The sequence below is a fragment of the Rutidosis leptorrhynchoides genome, chromosome 6 (assembly GCF_046630445.1).
Source record: "Rutidosis leptorrhynchoides isolate AG116_Rl617_1_P2 chromosome 6, CSIRO_AGI_Rlap_v1, whole genome shotgun sequence".
NCBI classification, from domain to species: domain Eukaryota; kingdom Viridiplantae; phylum Streptophyta; class Magnoliopsida; order Asterales; family Asteraceae; genus Rutidosis; species Rutidosis leptorrhynchoides.
This window is the reverse complement of record NC_092338.1, coordinates 174,416,937-174,441,062: the sequence shown is the minus strand read 5'-3', so window position 1 is coordinate 174,441,062 and position 24,126 is coordinate 174,416,937. Positions and strand designations below refer to the sequence as shown.

General features: G+C 34.4%; 2 protein-coding genes and 1 non-coding gene across 3 annotated transcripts; 1 reads left to right on the top strand and 2 right to left on the bottom strand.

Moving 5' to 3' along the window:
* Positions 1 to 402: 402 nt before the first annotated feature.
* LOC139851590 (exportin-2-like) lies at positions 403 to 5,253 on the bottom strand. The gene is made up of 3 exons (XM_071840668.1): positions 5,213 to 5,253; positions 2,136 to 5,074; positions 403 to 828 (listed from the first exon to the last, which is right to left on the bottom strand). Exon 2 carries the CDS (start codon positions 5,052 to 5,054, stop codon positions 2,154 to 2,156), a length of 2,901 nt encoding a protein of 966 aa, XP_071696769.1. The 5' UTR covers positions 5,055 to 5,074; positions 5,213 to 5,253; the 3' UTR covers positions 403 to 828; positions 2,136 to 2,153.
* A 6,141-nt stretch (positions 5,254 to 11,394) lies between these two features.
* Positions 11,395 to 11,466, bottom strand: TRNAQ-CUG (transfer RNA glutamine (anticodon CUG)). The gene has a single exon. It is a non-coding gene; the product is annotated as a tRNA-Gln (tRNA).
* Positions 11,467 to 12,239: 773 nt separating this feature from the next.
* Positions 12,240 to 13,881, top strand: LOC139854264 (cytochrome P450 703A2). Its single transcript, XM_071843579.1, has 2 exons — positions 12,240 to 13,154; positions 13,243 to 13,881. Exons 1-2 carry the CDS (start codon positions 12,240 to 12,242, stop codon positions 13,879 to 13,881), a joined length of 1,554 nt encoding a protein of 517 aa, XP_071699680.1.
* The last annotated feature ends 10,245 nt before the right edge of the window (positions 13,882 to 24,126 follow it).

Sequence of the window (24,126 nt, the reverse complement as noted above, 5' to 3'; positions counted from 1 at the left end):
TCGCCAACGATCTGACTCGACCATCAACCATTAACCAAAAAGAATATTTGCCAAAAACCATGAATAAAGCACGTTGGTGCTGGTTTGCTTCTTGGGTGGACATTCAGATCATAATAGCCATATTTACAACAACTGTAATACCTAATGGGCTAATGTACAAAGTTTTATTTCACATTGTTAGCACCAGTGTATAGTTCTGTAACGAGTTTGTAATTTAACTTGTATGTTCACTATGCGTGACATTTTATAGATCGAAAATCATGTTATCTTGCATAAATCAATTTACAAATTTTGTAGTACTAGTCATGTCCCACAATGAAATGAAATTAATTCAACTGAGAATGACATGTACGGTGTATTGATTTTGCACAGTTTATCTATAAGAAGTATAGTATGGTGATATATTTTAGAACTGTCATAGATTTTCCTTGCATAAAATAATGTGTTGACAGATAAAATGGAGAGATTAATTTTCGTCACAACCGACTCCTCATATAATGTAAAGACTGAAAACTTAGTATCCAATATATCTCAATGAATTCGATTAAAAACAACACACACTTGCTGCACACAACACAACGAAGACCATCTTGTCAAAATGTGGAGTTACCAACTGATGAGATACATAAATCTTGAAAGAATATCACCTCGACACGTCGGTAGCCATCCAAATTTAAAACTGTATGAAATCCCAACTGCCAAAAGAGCCAACATGTGCTGTCTAAACTAAAGAGCAAAACCCAACACCCTTGACTCGACTCGACTTGACTCCACTGATGCAACCGACACAAACGTCTTAGATCCTTGTATTGTAGACTCGTACACATCCTGAAAAAGATTTGCCGTTATTCAAGTAAGAAAAAAAGAATTATGTCAGAAACAAATAGACGGTGTATGTGAAAATGTGCATGTTTGAAGCATGTCAACATAGTCAGAGCATCCGTTTGAAGCATGGCAACAAAGTTACTTAAGAAATATTCCGTACATAGTTTAATGATAATGGCATAGATATTTAGTTATAAGCATCACAATGTAAAACTTTGGGGAGTACTTCAGAACACAGAATGTGTACAAGTCTACAATACAAGGATCTAATCCTAAGGTGTTTGTGTAGAAAAACGACTTCCCTTGTACCCTAGGGTAGATGAAGAATCTAGTACCTTTAAATGCTGCGTTACAATGATGAAGGATCTGCAATCTGTATTTTATTTCATAACTTATTGTTAAAGACAGAAACTGTTTATAACAATAGTATTAGTTGATCAAGAGCTTGCAGACTGCTACGGTGCTACCATACCCATCCCCTAATATTTCACAGCCAACCGTTTCTAACGAAGCTAAATTTTAATTTTCATAAACTCAAATGCGTGTTACTATGTTAGCTGTACGTTAATGAAAAACCTGAAGCATTTTATAGGTATAAGCGAACCTTAGAGATAAATAAAGAAATTGTAGGTTCCAACGTTGGGTCCATTAAACTCTCTATTTATCATGTATGGTTGCATTTCCATGATGTAAACATGAACCCACATCATATTCCCAAAATGGAAATGACCAAATGAAGATGAATAGGTTCAAAAATATTGAATAAGATAGTTGTAAAGAGTACTTTCAAGTACCTAAGTTAGCATGAAGATCTTTACTAGTTATTTATTACATCAGAACAAAGGAAATGAAACAGGGGAACTATAATACAAAAGGTAACATGACGATCATGGCCTAAAAGCATATGCGCGGTGAGCCTAAAGTGAATTCCTATCCTAAATCAGTTTTATTAGCTGCTCAAACATTTACAAATAGAATGAGAAAGAAGAAATCAGCAGTTCGCATAATTGAAATTGATCAGATGAAGCAGAAACTTCATTCTATTTATAAGTTAAAAAATAATCTACACAAACTTGTACTGATAACCAGATATTAGTTTCATCCATCAAAAAATCAAGAGAGATCAGACAAAAAAACACACAAACAAAAGAAAGTCAACACATATTCTCCGGGGTACCGTCCCCTTTTTCCAAAAAAAAAAAAGAAAGTCAACACATACCAATATATCTGTTAGGGCTTTTAACTACAACATGCAAATTAATCCATTAATCCAACATAAATTATAACAAAACGTAATATAAGAATATTACCTCGACAAAATGGTTGTTTCAAACTATGGCAAGATTGTAGGAGTTGCAGAGCTGAAGAAGTGCAGCTTGATTAGCTTGAGAAAGATATTTAGTTATAACCGGAGGAAATCGACCACGAAACTGAGAAGACAAATTTGCCAATAAAGCAACCGAATAGTGTTTCGGATCCTGGATATCCTTTAACGGATCCTCCTCTTTTTTACCCGCATTCTGAAGACGAACAAAAGTGGCTTGATAACCAGTTGTCTCCCCAAAATCTGGAACTTCAGGTTCATCTTCAATTCTTTGTTCCTCAGGTTGTGAAAAAAGTGTAACAATTCCATCCAACAATTTGCCCCAAAGCTCCTCAGCGGCAGGGTCCAGCAGTGCTTGTGATTCACAAAGTAGTTTACTTGATGCAACTGCACTCAGCTTAACCTCTATGTTGCCAGTTATGGTTTTTAGATTGGGTATCCAAAACTGACCCAATATTGCTTGAAACAAGTTCGCCTGAACAGAGTTTATCGAGTCCACGAGAGTTTGTATACCATGTTTGACCAGAAAAAGTGACATGAATATGATGAGACACCTAACGAGTCTTGGGGTTTTACTGTTTTGGAGACGAGTAAACAAAGAAGCCCAGATATGATTCATGTATTCAGACATAACATTGTACCCAAGATTCTCAATAAGTGGGTTAAGAATATGAAACCCTTGTTCTTCTGTGCTCGGTGAGGAAACAAGTTGGTTGAATATCCCAAGAACTTGGACTAATCGTCCTTCAGTTTTAAGCTCGTTTGATGCTTGTCGAAGGAACGATTGAAGCAAACGTACAAGGGCTGGGACATTTGCACTCTTTTTCCACAAATCGGGCGTTAATAAGATGTCAAATATCTGCATGTAGTGCGGGGGAACTGGAGGTCTGTTTAAGTCCACAAGTTGAGCTAACAATTGGAAGGCATATGGGAAAAATTCAGTTACTTCTTTAGCTAATATCATCTGAAGACTAGGTAAAAGGCATGTTTCAAAAGCTGGTACAAGACTAGGGTTTCTTTCACATGCTCTTCGAACAATTGCAGCAACAGCCTCAAATAAACAATGGTTAAAAACAGGGTTTTTAGGGTTTTCACAAACCCTGTTTAGAACTGTTGTCAGCCCAGTAATACTAGGTGAAGCCACCTCAGGTGATATATCAGCAATTTGAAGCACACGCATGATGCACTTCATAATATACTGATTCTCTTCAGATTCAGGTTTTTCCAATGCACCAAAAAGATTTGTCATTAATGTTGGCAGAATTGGGCCAATGTCTTGTGCAGTATATCTTGCTTGTACACCATTGTCCTTGACTAGCAAAAGCTTTTCGATACAACTAGCAGCATACGAATGAACAACGTTAATATCTGAGCCAAGGAAACGGACCACATCACCAAAAAGAGCCATAGCAATAGGTTTAGGAATCAAAACCCTAAATGTTGTGAAGAACTTTAATGCACCAGCCTTCAACATAGGATATGCATTGACATCCTGGCCCTGTAACTCTGGAACAATAACTGATCTGAAAAAACTTTCAACGTCTACAAGATCAGTCGAGACAGAAGCACCACCAGCCTTTTTTGTTGCAAGAGAGACAACCAAGTAAATGGCACAATCTTTATACTTCCAATTTGCAGCAGGGTTTTCAGCAAACATTGCCAAACAGCTGTTAATCTGCGCTGAGACCCTTTCAGTAATCTTTTCTTTGTAATTTCCTGCAATGCCCTTGAGAAGTTCACATGCAATTCTTCGTCTTGTATCAATATCACTTCCTTCCATATCTCTTCTAATAAACTCAACATAATTCATTTCAAACAGCTCCTCATCTTCATCCCTTAACATTACATTAGGAATTACAATACTCTGTGTAATCTGCTGCAATATCTCATCCCCGGAAAACAACGCATGGTGGACACTCGTACTGACAATAGTCAAAAACTTAATAGCAGTCACAGTCAAACGTTCCCGGCTTGGAGAAGCAGACACAACTACAAGAAGACTCCAAACAGCCTCCACAAAACCACTCAAATACTTTTGAAACACCTCTTCTTCATGTTCCATGTAATGACTTATATTATCACAAACAGCCGCACGCAAACCATCAACAAGTGCAACACCATCAGCACCACTATCTTCGACAGCCGGATACCTAACAGTGAGATAATTCTTAAACTCATTCATCCATCTATCAGCATTATCCTCAAAAAACTCAGGCAAATCCATTTTATTCAAAGAGTAAAATATCCTACAACAAAGCCTCTGCGCTTCAATCATCTGACGAAGCGTTGCAGGAGCCCCTGCAGCAGCATTAATCCTCGCCGAAATAGTCTCAACAGTACTCAACAATGGTGCAGCAAAATTATCCAAACAGTATTTCAAATCAAGCAAAATAGGATCACTCTTATACAAATACCTAAATTTCTTAAACAATGAGTTAACAGTAGCAAGAATACCATTAACAGAAGCAAAATCATTACCATTGATAGCAGCTTCAAGACTAACCCTAAGTTCAGGAAGCAAAGCAGGCCATAACTTAGGAAAATCATGGTTTCCGATCACAGCTAGGGCTTCGCTAAGTTGCGCCTGAATTCGTGGCGTAGCAGATAACATCAAAGGAACAATCAACTGTTTAATTTGTTCTTTTTCAGCATCGGAAATAGGCGTGACGGAGGCTGGCATCCACCGTGATTTGAGGTGATTTTTGAAGTTAACGGCAGCACATTGACGGATCTGTTCATCAACGGCAGGTTCGGCAACTAGTCGGAGAACGGCGAGGCCGTAGTTAGGGTTATCGGCGGCATCGGAAAGGTTTTTTTCGGCACGGCGGCGAGGTTCAGGTTGAGGTGAAAGAGTATCGAGGAAAGATTGGGAGAGAAACTGTAGGGTTTGTGGATTCCATTCCATAGCTATAGCTAGGGTTTTAACTGGAGATTAAAAAATTAAGATGTACGTATTTATTTATATTATATTATATGATGAAAATATAATATATAGGTATGTAGATTTGAGAATGGATAATAGTTGTTATGATTTCTAGGGTTTTAGAAGTGGAGAAAACGTACCTGAGTTTGAAAGAGAGAATAATTTGAAGCACGGAGAACGATGAACAAATGAGAGGGTTGTGGGAGGAGCCTGTCTGAGTGAGAATTTAAATTGTGAGTCAATGAGGGGGATCAAACTAGTATTGGGCTGAAAGCCCATTCGAAAATTGCTAAAAGGTCTAAAAGAAATTTTTTGTATAATTTTGGACTTGAAAGTTTTTTGAAATTTTGATGAGCTTCTTGTCTAGTTTTTATGACTAAACTAAATTTCATCTGAAAAGAGCTTGAAACTTTTAAACGGAGGAAAAAAATATTAAAAGTTAATAAAAGTAGCGTTTGAGAAAAAACTTATATTTTTTTTCTTCATTTTATTCTTTATTTTACTCCCCCCATTTCAGATTTATTGTCCATTACTTTTTTTTAGATGTTCCAAATTAATTGTTCACTTCCATAAATGAAATAAATAACGTGATAAATTTCTTTTTTGCCCCTACTTTATACATGTAAGACAAAAAATTGGTAAAAAGTAAAGGGTAAAACTATAAAGTTATTAGAAAAAAATATGTGTCATGTACTATTTCTTAAACTGTGTATTTTTTGTCTGGGAACAATAGATTTTGAACTAGGGATGGCAATGGGTTAGAAAATACCCGTGACCCGCGGGTACCCGATCCGCAATGGACGGGTAAAATCATTAAATCTTACCCGCGGGCACGGGTACGGGTAAAAATTTATACCCGCCGACGGGTCGCGGGTATATACTACCCGTCGCGGGTAAAACCCGACCCGTGAATACATGAGACTTTTCTTAATTTAATCACGAATTAATACTTACAATTATTAAATTTAAAAGCTATTTTACTAGTATTTGAATAATAATTAAAAATATAACATTATATACAAGTAAAAAACTTAATTTTCACGTCATTATACATATAGCTTGTACATATGGTTTTATAATTAATAAAATTATTTGGATTTTCTAGTAAAAAGTTGTATATTATTATTACCCGCGGGTCACGGGCATGAGCGAAAAGTTTTTACCCGTGGGCGGGTAACGGGTCTCAACGTGCAAAAAAGAAACCCGATGGGCGGGCCGCGGGTATGTAGAACCCGTGCCTGCTACCCGCGGGCGTCATCCCTATTTTGAACGGAAGGAGTAACAATTCTAGTTACTCTGTCAAACACCTAAATACATATAAAAAGCTAACACATATCAGCTAACAGCTAAAAATTACCAATTAACAACTAAAAGATACCGGCTATTAGCTATAAATTACCTGGTACTAGCTAGTTTTGTCAAACATACCCAAAATAAATATCATTATCATTATTGGGACTAACAACAAAAACAACCAGTCATGACTCTTTTATTACTGATTCGATTTCGAATTTGCATGCTTAGCTACCGACTCTTTCTTCTCGTTTACAATATGGTTTTAATTGCTCGTCGTGCATCGGTAAAGATTGTGAGGCAGAGTGTGATAAAGTTAGAAAGAACATCGAGTCGCAATTCGAAGCTAGGACGTCTGTTGGTGTGCTTTCTGAGGATGTGCTTGGTGTTGATTTAGTTAATTCTTTCGAGCACAAGTCGAATGGTAAAGATAAGATTAATGTTGAAGGAAAATTGTTTGTTTGCACATTAGATATGGGACTGTCTTCTTCTTCATTCGATTTTTCGATTCCGTAATGAGGGATTTCGATATGTACTAAGCTGAAAGAAAGTTGATCAACTCTACGCCTAAATCTATGTTAAAATATCCAAAGAAGGTTCATGGGGCGTAGTTGAAGAATTTCAATGTTGATGGTATTTAATAGTATGTGATTTCTCGCGATTTGTTTGGAAGTTCTATTTTTTGACGTCTTCCTCTTTCTTTAGTTCTATTTTCGTGTGTGTTTCTCGTTCTTTGTTGTTTCTTTCGAGTTTACGGTCCTTGCTTTTCCTTTCTCGTTTAGTTTGGTTTAACTTTAGTTGTTTTTTTAGTTTTGTAGGTTAGTTTGTTTAGTTTTATGGTTAATTGTTTAATTTGTACATGTTTTGGGCCTTCCTTGTTTCGATGAATGGTTCATATTGTCATGTCAAGTTTTGTTTTTTTTAGCTAAAAAACCACAAGCGCAACATATTTAACAATCACATACGCAACAATTCGAAAAAAGAAACACAAGAAAACACAAACAAATGTATATTTTATTTTTTATATATGTGCAATTTTCATACTTTCAATAAATGTATATATGTTTATATTTTTATATGTATCATACTTGGATGTTTTTATATTATTATGTATATATATATATATATATATATATATATATATATATATATATATATATATATATATATATATATATATATATATAGGTATGGACAAAGTATATATAGAAGAGAAAATTATTTGAAAATATATTGAATTTTCACATAGTTTCTATTGTACGTATCTAACTTTCAAATCTCCTATTGTATGCATTCAACTATTTAAATTGTGCTATTGTATGTATTTAACCTGATATAACAAGTAACCTTCCGGGGCATCTCAATTTCATTTCTAGACATTTACATCATTGGTCTCTCATGTTTGTAAACCTTAATTTCAATGATCCCCTCATATTTGTAAAACCTAATTTTCTTTAACATGTTACTTTCAAATCTGTTAATTTCATTAGCTTCACATATATCTATTTACTTTCGTCTTCATCTTCTCAAATTTTACACATAATTTTATCATCGTTATTCACTTTCATCATCAGAAATCTAAACACAACTTTTTGTGCTTTCTTATTCACATAACTTCACGAAATCTTGAATCGCCAAAGCTCAAAAACATCATCAAACACCTCAACTCAGGTATGAAAATTTTAATATGGCGTTCTTCATTTTTTCACAAAATATCAACAAAATTTGCTTCGTGAGTCGATTCAAGCTTGGATTGAAGAATGCAAAAGTGATGAAACATCATATTCAGTAATGTGAAGCTTCGTGAACCTTGAGTCGGATCAAAATAAACAAAATATTCCATATATGAAGTTTATGTCTTAAACCTAAAACTTTGATAATTTTCAAATCAACTTCATTTGTTGATTTGTGGTAATGAAAGCTTTTGTCGAGTGTTAGGATTCAAGTACTAAACAACTCGATCAAAAATGCAACAATTTGAAGAACATCGAATCCGTCATTTTCACTATTGGTATAATAATGTTGATTTCTGGTAATCAAACTAATTACAGTAAATAGGTTCTTATTGAAGAACATTTAACAAAAGGGTTTAGTTCTTGTTTACAGTCGGCGATTAGTATGACCTACGGTAGCAATTTTGTCAGCGTCAATTCATTGTGTCGCATACTCGTATAGTTTCAAGTCTTGTTTTTTGCATCTCTATTCTTCAATAGTTGTTGACAACGAATATTGTCTATTATATATGGCATGTGATTTTAGTCTTACTAATGTAATAAGTAGTTTACTTATTATTTTATTAGTTAGTTTTACCATGGTAAATGATATTTACCACCCTTGTAACTAAAGAGAGGTTGCTAGTATAAAAGCAACCTCACTACTCACATTGTAAGTTAGTTGAGTTAATCTAATATTGCAAGTGTTTCACACATATTCTCTCTACCTTCTCTCTAGTTCATCCTAAACCCCGAGCCACAACGCCCATTATCCATCTTGTAAGTCTCCGTACCCATAACGTCATCCCCTATACTTAAGCTTCGTACCCGTTTTCGACCACGAAAACCTTGCGAATCTAAAGCCGCTTGAACCTTATCAACAGAAAAAGTAATCGAGGGAGACCAATCCAAACCCACACCTGTAATCACCCTAGATCCAGACCCAAATTCAAAAGTACCAAAAACATCATCGCCATCACCACGATCACAATCCTCAGATTGCATCACAGGGCTCGGCGGTACAACCGATCCACCCATGAGAGGTCACCACCACCAAATGCAGAGGATCTAAAAGGAATACCCAAATCACCCGTACCTTATTCAAAACAGCCTCGTTAAACATTCTGCACAAAGTCACAAGAAAACGAAAGTACCTGCAGTCTCTCCACAACCGCCACATCGGGGATTTCGTTAATCCAAATATGTCCTTTAGCCATTGCATCAAAAATTAACTCCACCAGAACGAGCTCATGAAGATGCTTAGCACAATTAGTTTCAATAAACGCAAACGCAGACCCTAAGCTTGATAAATCATATGAGGGTTGAGCCACATTCACCATCGTGCCCACACAACTAGCAATTTTCTTTATATTCTCATCGAAGACAAACTTTGCCGGAAAACCACGTAATTCAATCCATACAAATCTGAAAAACGCCTCTGCCTTAGAAGAAAAAGGAACCACCATCTCAAAACCAAAATTCGAACCTAACACAAGAAACTTGGAATAAGACTCCAAATCGACGCTTTCAACAACCCCTTTCTGAAATTCGACAACTTTCCTTTACAGTGAAGAATGAATTCTTTAACCTTGATTTCCAAAAGAGGAACGGAATCGACGATTAGCACACAACGGTCCAATTTATCAACATCTTGATTTGGAGAAACTGAGATAGAAGAGTGTGAGCGAACACCACGACTAGCAACCCCACCACCCCGTCTACATGGCCTTCCTACAAAATTAGATTTTCCAAATACCACCGAACCATTCATATCTTGAATTGCCGCAGAAGCATGAACATAGATAATAACTTATTGTACATAAATAATAACTTATTGTACATAGATAATAATGAGATTAACTTTGTTTACTAATATTTTTTGGTCCAGTGTATGTTCATAGTATGAACATGTATATGTATTAATCAAGGTTTTTGATACCCATCGATTCCATGTTTTTTTACACTTGTGAAGTTTATGTTTATATTCAATGTGTGTGTATCGGTATTGCTTATTTGCACTAGTAATTTATATGATAAAAAATATTTGGTTGGAACTGGATATGGAACAAAACTCCAAATCAAACTCTTAAACAAATGTGATTTGAAAAGCAAATATGAAAATCAACCTTTTTTTTTTTGTGTGAAGAACTTTGAGCTATAACAATATCAAAAATCAGAATCGATCAAAATTTAGATGAAGGTATTCTTGAATCAAGGTGAAATGAAGATGAATCAATGATGAAGATGAAGATGATGAATCGATGACGATGAATGGAAGAAGATGAAAATGTTTTGTCTAACACATGGACCAATGAAATTAGGGTTTAACATGAGGGACCAATAATGTAAATGTCCAGAAATGAAATTGAGATGACCTAAAAGATTAGTTGTTATATCAGGTTAAATACATACAATAGAACAATTTAAGTAGTTGAATGCATATACTATGAGATTTGAAAAGTTGATGCATGCAATAGGAATTTGGTAAAAATTCAATACATTTTCAAACATTTTTTCCTAAATAAAAAAGAAGGTAACTACATCAGCGGATTAAAAAGAAGCTTGCTTGGGAGCATAAGCGAAGCCAGAATTTACGGATAAAGGTTGCCTTTCTCGCAAATTAAATATTAATTTAAAAATTAGGGGATGTTAGAATTTATTGTTTAGGGATGTGGCCATTAATTTACAATTTTAATTACACTGTAATAGACTTATTTAAAGAGTTGGAATGTGGCAAAACATCTGCATGTATCCCTCTGTGTTCGCTTTTGAGAAGTGTTAGATGTCTTATAGTTATACACGAATACGTCTCATATTGAGAACATGAAAGATACAAAACACATTGGAAAGTTAAAATAAAACAATGTTAAACCTACTAAAAATACCTACTCTCCACATAAAAGCTCATCAAAAAGTGACACTACCAGACAATCATTTGACCTCAAAATGCTCCCTATATCGCCGTCACGGTAATAAGTAATCTAAATTATCAAAAGTTGATAAACGATGTCAAAATTCTTCAAAGCTATAGTTGTATAAAGATCGTTACAATTTTTAGCCGATATAAAATCTAGAAAATATAGGAAGATAGTTCTTAACTTGATCATGAGAGGTGGGACTAAGTACTTTTGTTATCTGGCTTTATACTTATGTATTCATTTATTTTATTTGCTTTATAAAAAGCCCCCAAAAATGTTTATACGCAAGATTAAGATAACAAAGAAAATGGTTTGGGACTTTGGGTTTTCTTATGTTCTCCGATCTATAGTCGAGGATAACATGTACTCCGTAAATTTTTAAATGAATAATAAAAAGAAAGGTCCTACCGAGAATTGAACTCGGGTTACTGGATTCAGAGTCCAATGTCCTAACCGCTAGACCATAGGACCACATGTTGCTTCACTTATACAGATATCAATATATTTAATGGTTCGGCTATATACCATGTAGTTATTTAAAAATTTCCGATTCGAAATGAAGTCAAGCGCTTACTTCTTTTTTCATATGCCAAGTAATTAAAACGTTTCTTAATTTGGATAGATAGTAATTATTAACTAGAGTAAGTTAGAACCTTTCGTAAAATAACAATAGTTATGATTTTATGAGTCTAATTATAAAAAGGTTGGCCAATATAGACATATAGTGTTACTAAAATAAAATTTTTGAGTACTTTCGTTTAAGAACTGTTTATGGTAGTTGATGCTTTGTAAACTCATATTAATATGGATAATTCAAAATTCATATTACATCTGTATTTTATAGGCTTCGAATCGCATCATATGTTTAGATTATACAACCTAGTTAATTTCTATTCAGATTTATTGTTAATTAGATTATTACGATACCATCAGGTTTTCACACTTGACTGTTAAAAATCATACAAAAGACCGTTAGTAAGTAGTTATCAGTAATAATTAGCTTAAACCATAAACGATATTGTTGGTTGGCATGAATTGTGTGTCACAACTCACAATAGACATCTAACTACACATTACTATTAGCAGTTAAGTATTCAAAAGATGTGGTTTAACCAATCGAAACCTAGAAGCAAACCAATAATTTCAACATGCAAGTTTTGTGTAAGAAATGTCACTTTAAATCGTTCAATATAATCAAATGAGCCACTTACCAATCTCTTTATCATTTATCAACCCGATAAGTGATGGAATTGCATTCTTTGACATGTTTCTTTGTCATTGTGGTTTTAGTATCAAGAATATTGTCGTTATGTCTCACTAAATATTATCAAAAACCGGTGAGTAGGCTTCCACCTGGCCCACCGAGGTGGCCCATAGTTGGTAACCTTCTCCAACTAGGGCCATTACCTCATAGAGATTTCGCTTCATTTTGCGAACAATATGGACCTTTGGTTTATCTTCGTTTAGGGAAAGTTGATGCAATCACCACCAACGACCCCGACATTATCCGTGAGATACTTGTGCAGCAAGACGACGTTTTTGCATCTCGGCCTCAAACCCTAGCCGCATATCACCTAGCCTACAAATGCGGTGACGTTGCGCTAGCACCTTTTGGGCCTAGGTGGAAATGGATGAGAAGGATTTGTATGGAGCAACTTCTTACAATAAAAAGGCTTGAATCCTTTTTAAACCAACGTGCATCCGAAGCCCAACATCTGGTACAAGATGTATGGGCTTTGTCTCTCGAGGGTGGCCCAATTAACCTAAGAGAAGTTTTAGGTGCTTTTTCTATGAACAATGTGACCCGAATGTTGCTAGGGAAGCAATACTTCGGGTCAGGCTCAGCTGGCCCAAAAGAGGCCTTAGAGTTTATGCACATAACCCATGAGTTGTTTTGGCTACTAGGCTTGATCTATTTGGGTGATTATCTACCATTTTGGAGATGGATCGACCCGTATGGTTGTGAGAAGAAAATGAGAGAAGTGGAGAAACGAGTGGACGATTTTCATTCTAAAATTATCGAAGAACATAGGGGAAGAAAGAAGCATGGAGAACAAAAAGACGAAGGAGTTATGGATTTTGTTGATGTGTTATTGTCGTTACCTGGTGAAAATGGCAAAGAGCATATGGATGATACACAAATCAAAGCCCTCGTTCAGGTACATTTTACATTGACGTTTTACATTTTATTTCTTTTAAGCAAAACAATGGACAAAAATAGTTGTTTGATGTATGATTTATTTTCAGGATATGATAGCTGCAGCAACAGACACATCTGCAGTAACAAACGAATGGGCGATGGCTGAAGTAATCAAACACCCTAACGTCCTTCGAAAGATCCAAGAAGAGCTCGACAATGTTGTGGGCCCAGATCGAATGGTTAACGAGTCAGACTTATCAAGTCTCAAATACCTAAAAAGCGTAGTACGAGAAACCTTCCGGATGCATCCAGCTGGTCCGTTCCTCATTCCTCACGAATCAATACGTGCAACAGAGATCAATGGCTATTACATCCCTGCAAAGACACGTGTCTTCATCAACACTCATGGGTTGGGTCGAAACAAAGTGATATGGGATGATATTAATGTTTTTCGCCCTGAACGACATATGACTAGTGATGCAGGCCGAGTTGAGATTAGTCACGGGGACGATTTTAAAATATTGCCGTTTAGTGCTGGAAAAAGAAAGTGTCCTGGTGCACCACTTGGCGTAACCTTTGTTTTAATGGCGTTGGCTCGACTTTTTCATTGCTTCGATTGGAGCCCGCCTGATGGAATGAGGTGTGAGGATATTGATACGGAAGAAGTGTATGGTATGACGATGCCTAAAGCGAAACCGTTGATGGCCGTTGCAAAGCCTCGTTTAGCAACTCATATGTATCATTAATCAATAATCAATAGAAAGCAAAAACAACAGAAGAAATTATGAGTGTAGTTTGTTTAAAATGAAATGAAATGAAATGCTTGGAACAACAAATGCACTAGAAGTTAAATGAGTGAACTTTTTGGTTTTTATTCTTTATATTTTTTAACAACATTCTAAATATTGAATGATGGTTACAACAGCTTTTTGGGAAAATAATCTGAATGATTAATCATTTATTTTATCATCTAATCATAAGGAAAGAAATAAGCTTGTTAATGGGCTGGGAAATAGTTGGAACTGGTCTTAGGAGAAATGATGAGAGTTCAAAATTCAAATATCCAATAGGAGCAGGAATTATTGCTTGGGCAAAAAGATCATCTTTCAATTTCACAGGTTGTGTTTGACAAAGGAGTTTACAAGAGTTTATTACATAGGGGTGTAATTATTGGTTTCAAACCGGATACTTTAAAAGACATAATTTCATTCCTCGTCTCTGAACTTTACATTAACTTTGAGTCCTTGTCCTTTTTCTTTTTTATGTGCATCCCTCGTCCCTAATGTATCACAATTATACATCCCTCGTCCTCCCGTCTATTTTTTGTTAAATGAAGTCATGTGCTAAGTAGGTGAGGGTATTTTAGTCTTATTCTCTTTTTCCACTTCACCCCTTTATCTATATATAATACATATAATACACATATTAATATAATACAGATCCAAAAATTCAATTGATGAACTCAGGCATCAAAAACACTTGAATCTTCTTCATAAAGCATCGAATAACACATTTGATGAAGCAATATCGATCAAACAGCAGCACAGACCTCGAATTTGATCATGAACAATTTGGTTGACTTTTTACTCGAAGTTTGACCTTCAAATTCGAACTCGAATCTTCGAGTTGAGATCTATATTTTTGCATACACCATCACGAGATGAATTACAACGATTCTACATTTTTTACATTTCTCGATTTCGTTCCGAATTGAACCGGAGGCCAAAACGGTTATCGTTTTCGGTTTGAAACGAATTCGATCCGATTTGATATGATGTTGTTGTTGTAAAGCTATTACAACTGATTGTTGTTGTTGTTGTTGTGACTGATTCAGCCCGTACTTCTTTGAAATATGTATCTGGTGGTGCCACTAGCTTGCAGCCCTCTGCCAGGCATTGCTTTGCTTTACTTTATAAGATCCAACCGATGAGAAGATCTTTATGGAATACTGCATCAGAGAGGTTAGTAAACTTCTAGATCTGTGGCAATTTTATTCCTTTTACTTGTAAATGGGTCAATTTGGATTATGCCCAACTCCAACAGATAACTAGATAAGATAGGCTGATGGCTAATATGAAATGCTTTTAACAGGTTGAAGGTGACCCAACGTGTTACTCAAATATTTTAAACCTTTCAGATATTTTTTATCCAAAACAATTTTGTATGTAACATTAAAAGTGTTGGAGTGGTGAATTATAAGCTGGTGGTTGAAGATGGTGGTGGTGGTGGTGGTGGTGGGGGTTGAGATAGGTTTGGTCTTGATTATATAGAAGTATAAAATTAGGATTTTTAATTTGGGGATGATTAGTATGAGATGATAAGGATGAGGGTGAAAAGATAAGTTAAATAATATATAAAAAAAGACTAAAATACCCTCACATGCTTAGCACATGACTTCATTTAACGGAAAAATAGACAGAAAATAGACAGGAGGACGAGAAATGTATAATTGTGATACATTAGGGACGAGGGATGCACAAAAAAAAGAAAAAGGACGAGGACTCAAAGTTGATGTAAAGTTCAGGGACGAGAAATGAAATTTTGTCACTTTAAAAATCTAATCGAATGAAAATCGAAAAAAATCATACTGAAATCAAAGACAAAATTACACGGATAGTCCCTGTAGTTTGCTCAAAAATACACGGATAGTCCAAACTTGATTTTTTCAACTAGATAGTCCTTTAGTTTGGACTTATTCCATGGATAGTCCAAATCCGTCAAATCCTTTATCTTTCCTCTCTCTGTTAAGACATGACATTATGTGCCCAGGGTATTTATATCATTTACGTACCTCCTCCTATTCCTTGTTCCCTTCATCAAGTTATTGCCCTGATTAGTTTATGAAAGACGTGTTCTTCCCCAAATTAAATTAAATTAAACTAAAATCAAGAACCACCACCTTCAAAATCATGAACCGCCACCACCAAAAACGGAGTTGAAGATCTGAATGAGTTCATATTTGAAGATATACACACGCAAACAAAATCCCAATTTGATTACCTTCAAGTTCAGATCTGAACTTGTGTTTCATTTTCTGGTTTTCAGATCTAACAATTACAAAACAAATACCTTTCACATGATTTTTTGATTCCAAACAAGAATCAGTTCTGATTGCATTTCACCGGAGCACAACAAATTACGGCCAGATCTAAAATTGATTAGATACCGGCAAGTACAGATCCGAATCGAAGATTCAAGGTTTTTGTTCAAGATCTCATATGGTAGGTAACCCAGACAAAAACTTATTTTTGTTCAAGATTTTTGTACTCCGATTGAACAATCGACGAAGTCATTTTTGTGGGGGTCTTAATTAAAGACTCTTTCCCTGAGTAGTAGTACACGAACACAACGGTTAGTTTAGTGCATTTTGTATGTTGAATGGCGAATGATGTAGTTGTATTGTTAGGTTTGCTCAAATTAAGAATCATGGCAATTGAAACGAGATGTACACTTGAAAAGAGAGATGATATACAAGATTTAATTGTGGCAGCGATGGCGGTGGAGACTGTGGTGGTGGCTAGGTTTAGGGTTCTTGCAGATGATGAAATTATAAAGGGTTTTTGGGGTTGTGATTGTGCAGGCAGATTTTTTTTATATAATTTGTGATTTTATTTTTTATTTAAGCTGACTGAAGAAGAAAAGTATATGCTTTTATTGATTTGGAGAGTAACAATACATCAGAGTGCACACGACGCTTATTTGTTTAGTGGATAAGTTCATATCCATATCCATATGGTGATTGTATAATTATATTTGGGTTTTGGTTTTGTGTTAATATTTTGTGTTTTGTTTAGTTATTTAACCTGATATATTTGGTGGAAGAAGATAAGGACGAAGATGAAGAAATGTGTAAAATGAAGATTGTTGGTTGAATGTTGGTTAATGAACTAACCGACAAAGTTAAGTATGATGCTTAACTAAAAGAATATGTTTTGATGATGATACATACATACGCATAAGTGATGATCGACATCTTAACATAAAACACGCAAGGTCACTAATCCATACTTGATCTTGCAAATGACCAAGTCAAACAAAACTTTAAGAATGAAAATAAAGATCAGCAAAGTACATGGTCAAAGTACGATCGACAGTACACTTAACCGTAGAAGCCCAGACTGAATCTGCAACACAGTTTTGTGAAAACAAGTTGCACGGCTGCCACCACGGTCAACCGTAGTGCGAACGCAGAATCTTCTGTCACCACTTTTGATCAAATTTAGTTTAACCACTTTCCGACATCTATAATTCATGAAACCTTTTTCAACATGCTTAGAATAGATGTCCTTTCCATACTCAATTGAGTCTTGGTCATAAAAACACTAATCTCTTTTCTCTTTTAAACATTATAAGAGGAGCATTATCTCTCTTAATTAAAGTAGCTTAGCCCTTTATGACCATAGGATTATTTCAAACTTTTGATCTCAACCATCCATTTATCCTATTAGTTAACAAAAAAACTAGATTAGCTAATCATTCATTAAAAAGACTAAAATACCCTCTAATTACATCAAAAACTATAGCAGCTACCATTATATTATATTATACCTATATCTAAAAGAGAGTGGGCTAATGAATAGTGCTCAAGGGCATTTTCGACTTTTCATTTTTTTAAATTAATTAAATTTCATTTGCACAACAAAACTCCCCACACTTTCTCCAAAAAAACAAATCGACCCTTCATACAGGGGGTAAAGTGTCAAATTACCATTTTCATAAAAAATCTTAAATAAACTCCACCCAAATATTCAACGGGTCATATCTTCTCGCTCGCAACGAGTCAAATTTTTCCGACACCATCGTTAAACTCGAAATAATTTTATGAACACAAAGTCACTAGCTATACGCAAACCGGACGCTTTCTAAAAAATGCTAAATATTTGGGGTACTTTTCATACATTTTGATTTTGCGTTAAATTTTTAAAAGTCGACAATTCCATAGCGAAACGCGGAGATGCACATATATTGTTAATTTAAAATAACATTTAAATCTTTCACGGGTTATACCTTTTAGTTCGACTCGAGTTGCGCTTCAACGACATCATCGTTAGCCACGAAATAATTTTACAAACTAAACGCAATAAAATACATTGAAAACCGAACCCCCAGCGCTAAGCGAGGGTTTGTACACTAGTTTAATCTAAAATACCTAACCAGTACTCAATGTTCATGTTTCTCTCCCGATCTAGAGGCTATACACAACTAATACATCCAAAAACCATATGACGATCAAACTCAGGCGATCTTCCATGTAATTAATCAATTTTAGAACAATCATCATCTACAACAGGTATCATACGATTATAGGCTGAGCGATAATCAACAACTTTTCCATCGTCTACTACAAAAGCTATAATTTCAAACATGTTAAACCCTAAACCCAGTGATAATTATAATACCGATCGATCAGCATCCTCATACGAAAAAACGTTATCGTATAATGAATACGCACAGATTTAATCTATTGCAGAAGGTCGGCATAAGTCTCACTATTATATGTTATGTGTCGAAAAGTGTCCTGAGCTTCGAATTGTCCTGCGTATAGGTTCTTCAGGTATATCGTATATGTGATTTGTATTTCTATATCTATTGTATAAGCTAGCATATGTGATATTTGTATTTCTATATCTATTCTGTATCATAGTGTCTACACCATGCTTACATCAATTTTTTTATTATCTGGTTTCAACTTTTATGATTTAACTTAATATTTGTTTGCGAGGATCACTTCTTCATAATTGATATCTCTTTAGTTTTCAATCCAGATATTTATTCTTCAAAATGGATGTACACTTTTATTAAGGTGGGTTCAAAGTGCATTTTTTGTGTGGATACAGAGATGTTGGTAGAGGGGTGAACTACAGGACCGACAACATACCTGTAAGTTACATTATTTTTTTTAAAGGCAAGAATATATTAACAAAAACACAAATTACTGTAAGTTACATTATTCTTTTAACTCAAAAGTAGTTTATGTTCTTGATGCCAGCCTTGATTCGAGGTAGTTCTTTAGTACTCCGTATTAGTATACGAATGATAACACTTAAGTTTGACATATATATTTTTTCTAACATCAAATCTCAGAATGGCTATATGCACATCCAGTACCATATTCTTCATGATACTATGTTATCTCAAGTTATGTTCAGTCTCACTTTGAGGAAATAAAATCTACTAAGTATATGATTTGGAAATCTACCCAAGTGATTGTCCTTTATCTTGAAACCGACAATAATCAAAAGAAAAAGCAGAATTTTTTCCTACGTTCTTATCTATCTCCAGTTTTAGATGTAACATAGTGGAAGCAATGACATACGGTTACACATGATCAGGCCGAATGAATGGTCAAAAAAGATGCGGATTATTACTGTTACAGGTAAAAGCATTTCATGGGATTAGTTTTCTATTACTCTTTTCTTAGATTTAACATAACATAATGGATGCTATAATATAAGGTGGGAAATGGGCGGGTTGTATGAAGGGTAAAAAAGGTATTAGTGTTGCATGTTGAAACAGTTAAGGTGAAATTAGTTTCCTTTCTCTCATATCTTACTTACCGGCAATTCCCTTTACACCAGGTTTGATGGTGTCTCATTTGTTATTGTATTATGAAATTGATTTTCTAGAGATATATGCGCCAGTGAGTAAATTCTGGACAATAGTTATGCAATACTTTCCTTACCTTTCAATAAATGTTACTTTTAATGAGGTACATTCTTTATCAGAGGTGTTTAATTATTCGTCATTTACTTGAAGGTGCATTGTATATAAAATGTGTTTTTGTCATTTATTTCTAATCTCATATGAGTCATGTGGGCTAAATACAAAATTTTGATAAAATGAGAAAAAAGTAACATGTAACAAATGGTACAGAATGACGAATATACTATTATGTCTTATGTTGATCAGCTTGAATTGTCTTTCAAGCAAAAGTTATGGATATTTGATGATCTTGAGGCAGCCCCCGTTGCCACGGTTCACATTTTTTCAAGCAACAAGTGGTACACATTGTGAATTTGGTATGATGATCTTCTTATTTTTTTTTATTAGGATATATGTAACTGTACATTTCTTTGTTGATGTATATGGTACTAATTGTGGATTTGTATTATTGTTTTTATTTTTAATCACGATTATCAGAAGCTGGAATGGAATGGACAATATAGCATGAATTAGTACTTTGAATTTTTTATGAATCAATTTAATTATTTTAATTTATGTTGAATATTTGTAATCTCAAGAAATATGGCTTTATAGTCACCTAACATGAATTTAGAGGGAATGAATCTTTTTTGCATTGTCCATTCATCTTATTTCTTATTTTGTAACCACGACACTCCTTTTGTAACTACTCCGTACAAGTTAATGAATATGCTCTTAGTATTAAATGCGGAAATGCCATCAGCTGCATTGAAAAAGTGGACATGGAAATGGGCCTGTATGCAAAATCTGGTACTCCATTTTACTTTAATTTCTAATGATCAATTTTTGTTGGTTATATATAAGAGATTATTAGTGTCTTATCTAAGGAAGGCTCTTCAAGAGAAGGTTGGTTGTTACCCTCAAATTAGTGTAATTTGACCTACATCTTTATTTGTGATAATCTTTCATCTTTACAACAGAACATCAATGTTTTTGGTGTCAGGAAATGAAGCTTGACCTTGTTCGTATTCAACTTCAGGTTGATACTTCTTCGACTTGATGTACCATTCGGGTAGTTTCTAGCTCGCAGGATACAAAAGAACCGATTCATATTTACAATATAGACGCGGCGATCAGACCTTTGATTCATTAACATCTCTTTTTTGTTGACTTCCTCCTCTTTTTATCCGCAGGAGGGTCAATTCAGGTTGTTGTTCAAATGAGAGAAGTTATTTCTATCCCTCATTCTTAAGTTTAGATTGCCATGCATCTAAAACCCACTCATATTCCCACCACTTAAACTGAGTAACATGTTCATATATAAAACTGACTAACATGTTAGATTTATTGACATCCAATTCATCATATGATAAATTGACACGTTCATTATAAAGGAAATGTTGAATTCATATGTGACCCACTCATATTGACATCCAATTCATTATGTCGCTTTCAATCATATTTTAATTTAATGTCATTAATGTCTAGATCGTTACTCGTGGGCTGTGTTAGTTTAATATCTAGACTATGATTATGCTCCATTCAAATATATGTTGTAGTTGATGTGTTGAGTTCCATGGTTGAAACGTGAAGTGCTGTTAAAATAGAGATCACAAATTCTATCATTTGGGCAATGAGATAGGAGCTGGGACAATTATAAGTTAATGCATAACAACAACAACAAATTCAATACCACATGAGTGGTGTATGAGGGAAGTGAGATGTAGACAATCATTCCCCTATCCGCGAATAGAAACAAGTCATTTCTCTACCCAGAGTTAATGCATAAAATATGCTAAATTATTAAAAGCGACATCAAGTATTACTTCAATATATTATTGTGGTTAAACAAAACAAACCCACTAATTGTTAATAAATTTATAAATAAAAGCTCTTTGCGGGTTAATTTAATCTAGCCTGGGCAACTACACATGTGCTATGAATGACCTGTTTGAACCAAAATCCAGTACGTAACAACATATTTTTTTATAAGATGTTGAATACTGAAGTGATAGATAAATCCGATAATGATGGAAAGGCAAATCGGAGTTAAAGATTGTATTAAATTTGTATCAATATATGGGTGAGAACAGATAGTTGGTCATATATATGCTACGAAGTCAACAGTAGAAGTAGGCATCTTGCAAGGTTATTTAACCATAATTAACTCTTACATATGCATACAATTTTTTTTTGATAATTTATTTATGTTGTCATATTTATTTTTTCACATGCTTGCAGGTAGTGTTGTTGCTATTCTATATGCTTCAAATGAGCAGTTAAATTTCCCCGTCGTCTATTTTGATCTACAGATAGGTTTTTAACACATCCAAAATGATTTTAAGGTATTTATCTATTAGGTAAGTTCCAAAATATATTACCGTTTATTACCGTTTTACTCATTAATGAAAGTAAATGTTGTTAGAAGATTCATCAAATAAATCTTTAACAATGAATATTTTGCATTTGTAGGTAATTCAATTGCTATAACTAAATTGCTAAATAGATTGGAAGTGGTATGTATTGTGTTTATAATCTACCATATATGTGACCATTGTGTTTATAATCTTCCATATATGTGAGGCTAATACATGTATTATTTAGTTTGACTAATACATGTATTATTTGGTTCAAACTGTAGCTATCTGCATATTAAATTATTTTTAAGCTAACATAATTGTTATTTTGTTTTTCGGTCACATATCATGTTGGCTTTATATGGTTTACACATAAGCTAACAAATAAGAGCTCTATAATTGATTACATGTGTTCGCACATCTTATGTGCAATAGATCTAGCGAGCTTCAATAGTGGTTTCATACCTTAAGTGCTCTAAAGATGATCAAAAGAGTTATTATCAAGATGGTATTAAATTGCTTAATGATATTGGTGTAATGTTTTAGTGACCCAAAATGTACGGGGTTTGGTTGTGAAACATGTATGGGTTCAAATATGTCATCTCTTAGTACATCAGGAATGTGTGTTGTTGACATGACGTCTTTACCTATTTCATACATAAAGTATTTACAATGGTTTACACAACTTTAACAATTTCTCTTCCGTAACCCCGCGAATTCGCGGGTCTTAAACTAGTCTTGGTTAATTACATCTTAATAACAAATTAACCATGATTAGACATAACACATAAGTGTTAATCAATAACTTGTGATCTTAAAATTTGTCTAGACATTCTTATGATGATCACAAAGTACCAACACACATAGGCTAATGTCACTAGAACACTAATTATAATTAAAGATTACTTTGTGATAAATTAAGGCTAAATGAAGAACAATGCTTTTAAGTAAAGACTTGTAATCTTAAAATACACTTAGATACATTTAGGATGGTCGCCAAGTCCCAACTAGAGATTGCTCTTTCCTTGTGCATATGTTTGGACATTAATATGTGCTTACACATTAATCATGCAATATATTATATTGCAAGTAAGCTTGCTAAAGCTTAAACCATAGTGTTGTACAAATATCTATATGGTTGATTTTAGAATAACTATCTCTTGCTATGTGTGAGTATTACTTGCTAATATGTTTGATACTCATCAATTTTCCAACTTGATTACTTTGCTTGCTATGTGTTTACTAGTTAGAATACTAGAATTCAAGTAACTAGTTTACTCCAATAAATTAAGTATAAAATGGTTCATAAAGGAATAATGGCCAATTGTCTATTTGGTCTTGTCTAAGTAACACATTGTGATTACATGTCCAAGTATGACTTAACATTGATGTCTTTACATGCTTAATGTTTATTTTAGAAAGACATCATTCAATTAATCTCTACTTAATCTTAAAATGAACATGACTTGTGATTAATTGAACCTAGGAAGTTCATGACATGTTGACTAGTCTTTAGGATTGAACCAAATGTATTAATGTGGCTAACTAAGTCTTGACCAAACTGAGATTACCTAAAATATCAATCAAGACACTTCTCCAAGAATGTTGGGTTTACCACTTTTGGAGTATTATGTCATTTTCACTCAATAAGACCAAATCCCACACACTTAATGCATATAGTACTTGTATAGGATGTTGAGTTTCTTTTGCAGGTGCTAGATGGAGTAAAGGTTCCAAAATGTGATGTTCAAATCTGAGTCAAACGGCTATACAACGGATACATAATTTTGGACTAGAGCATGCACGATCGAACCACGGTCGACCGTGTCTGCAACCGTGTGACAATGGCTAGTTTTTGAATCTCACTATAAAAGGCAAGCATTGAAGAGCATTTGAAGCTGAACCTCTTGCATATTTCAAAGGCTTATTTCCAGAGATCACAAATGCTTTAATTACTACTCAAATGTGATCAAGCAAGAGAAGATTCTATGA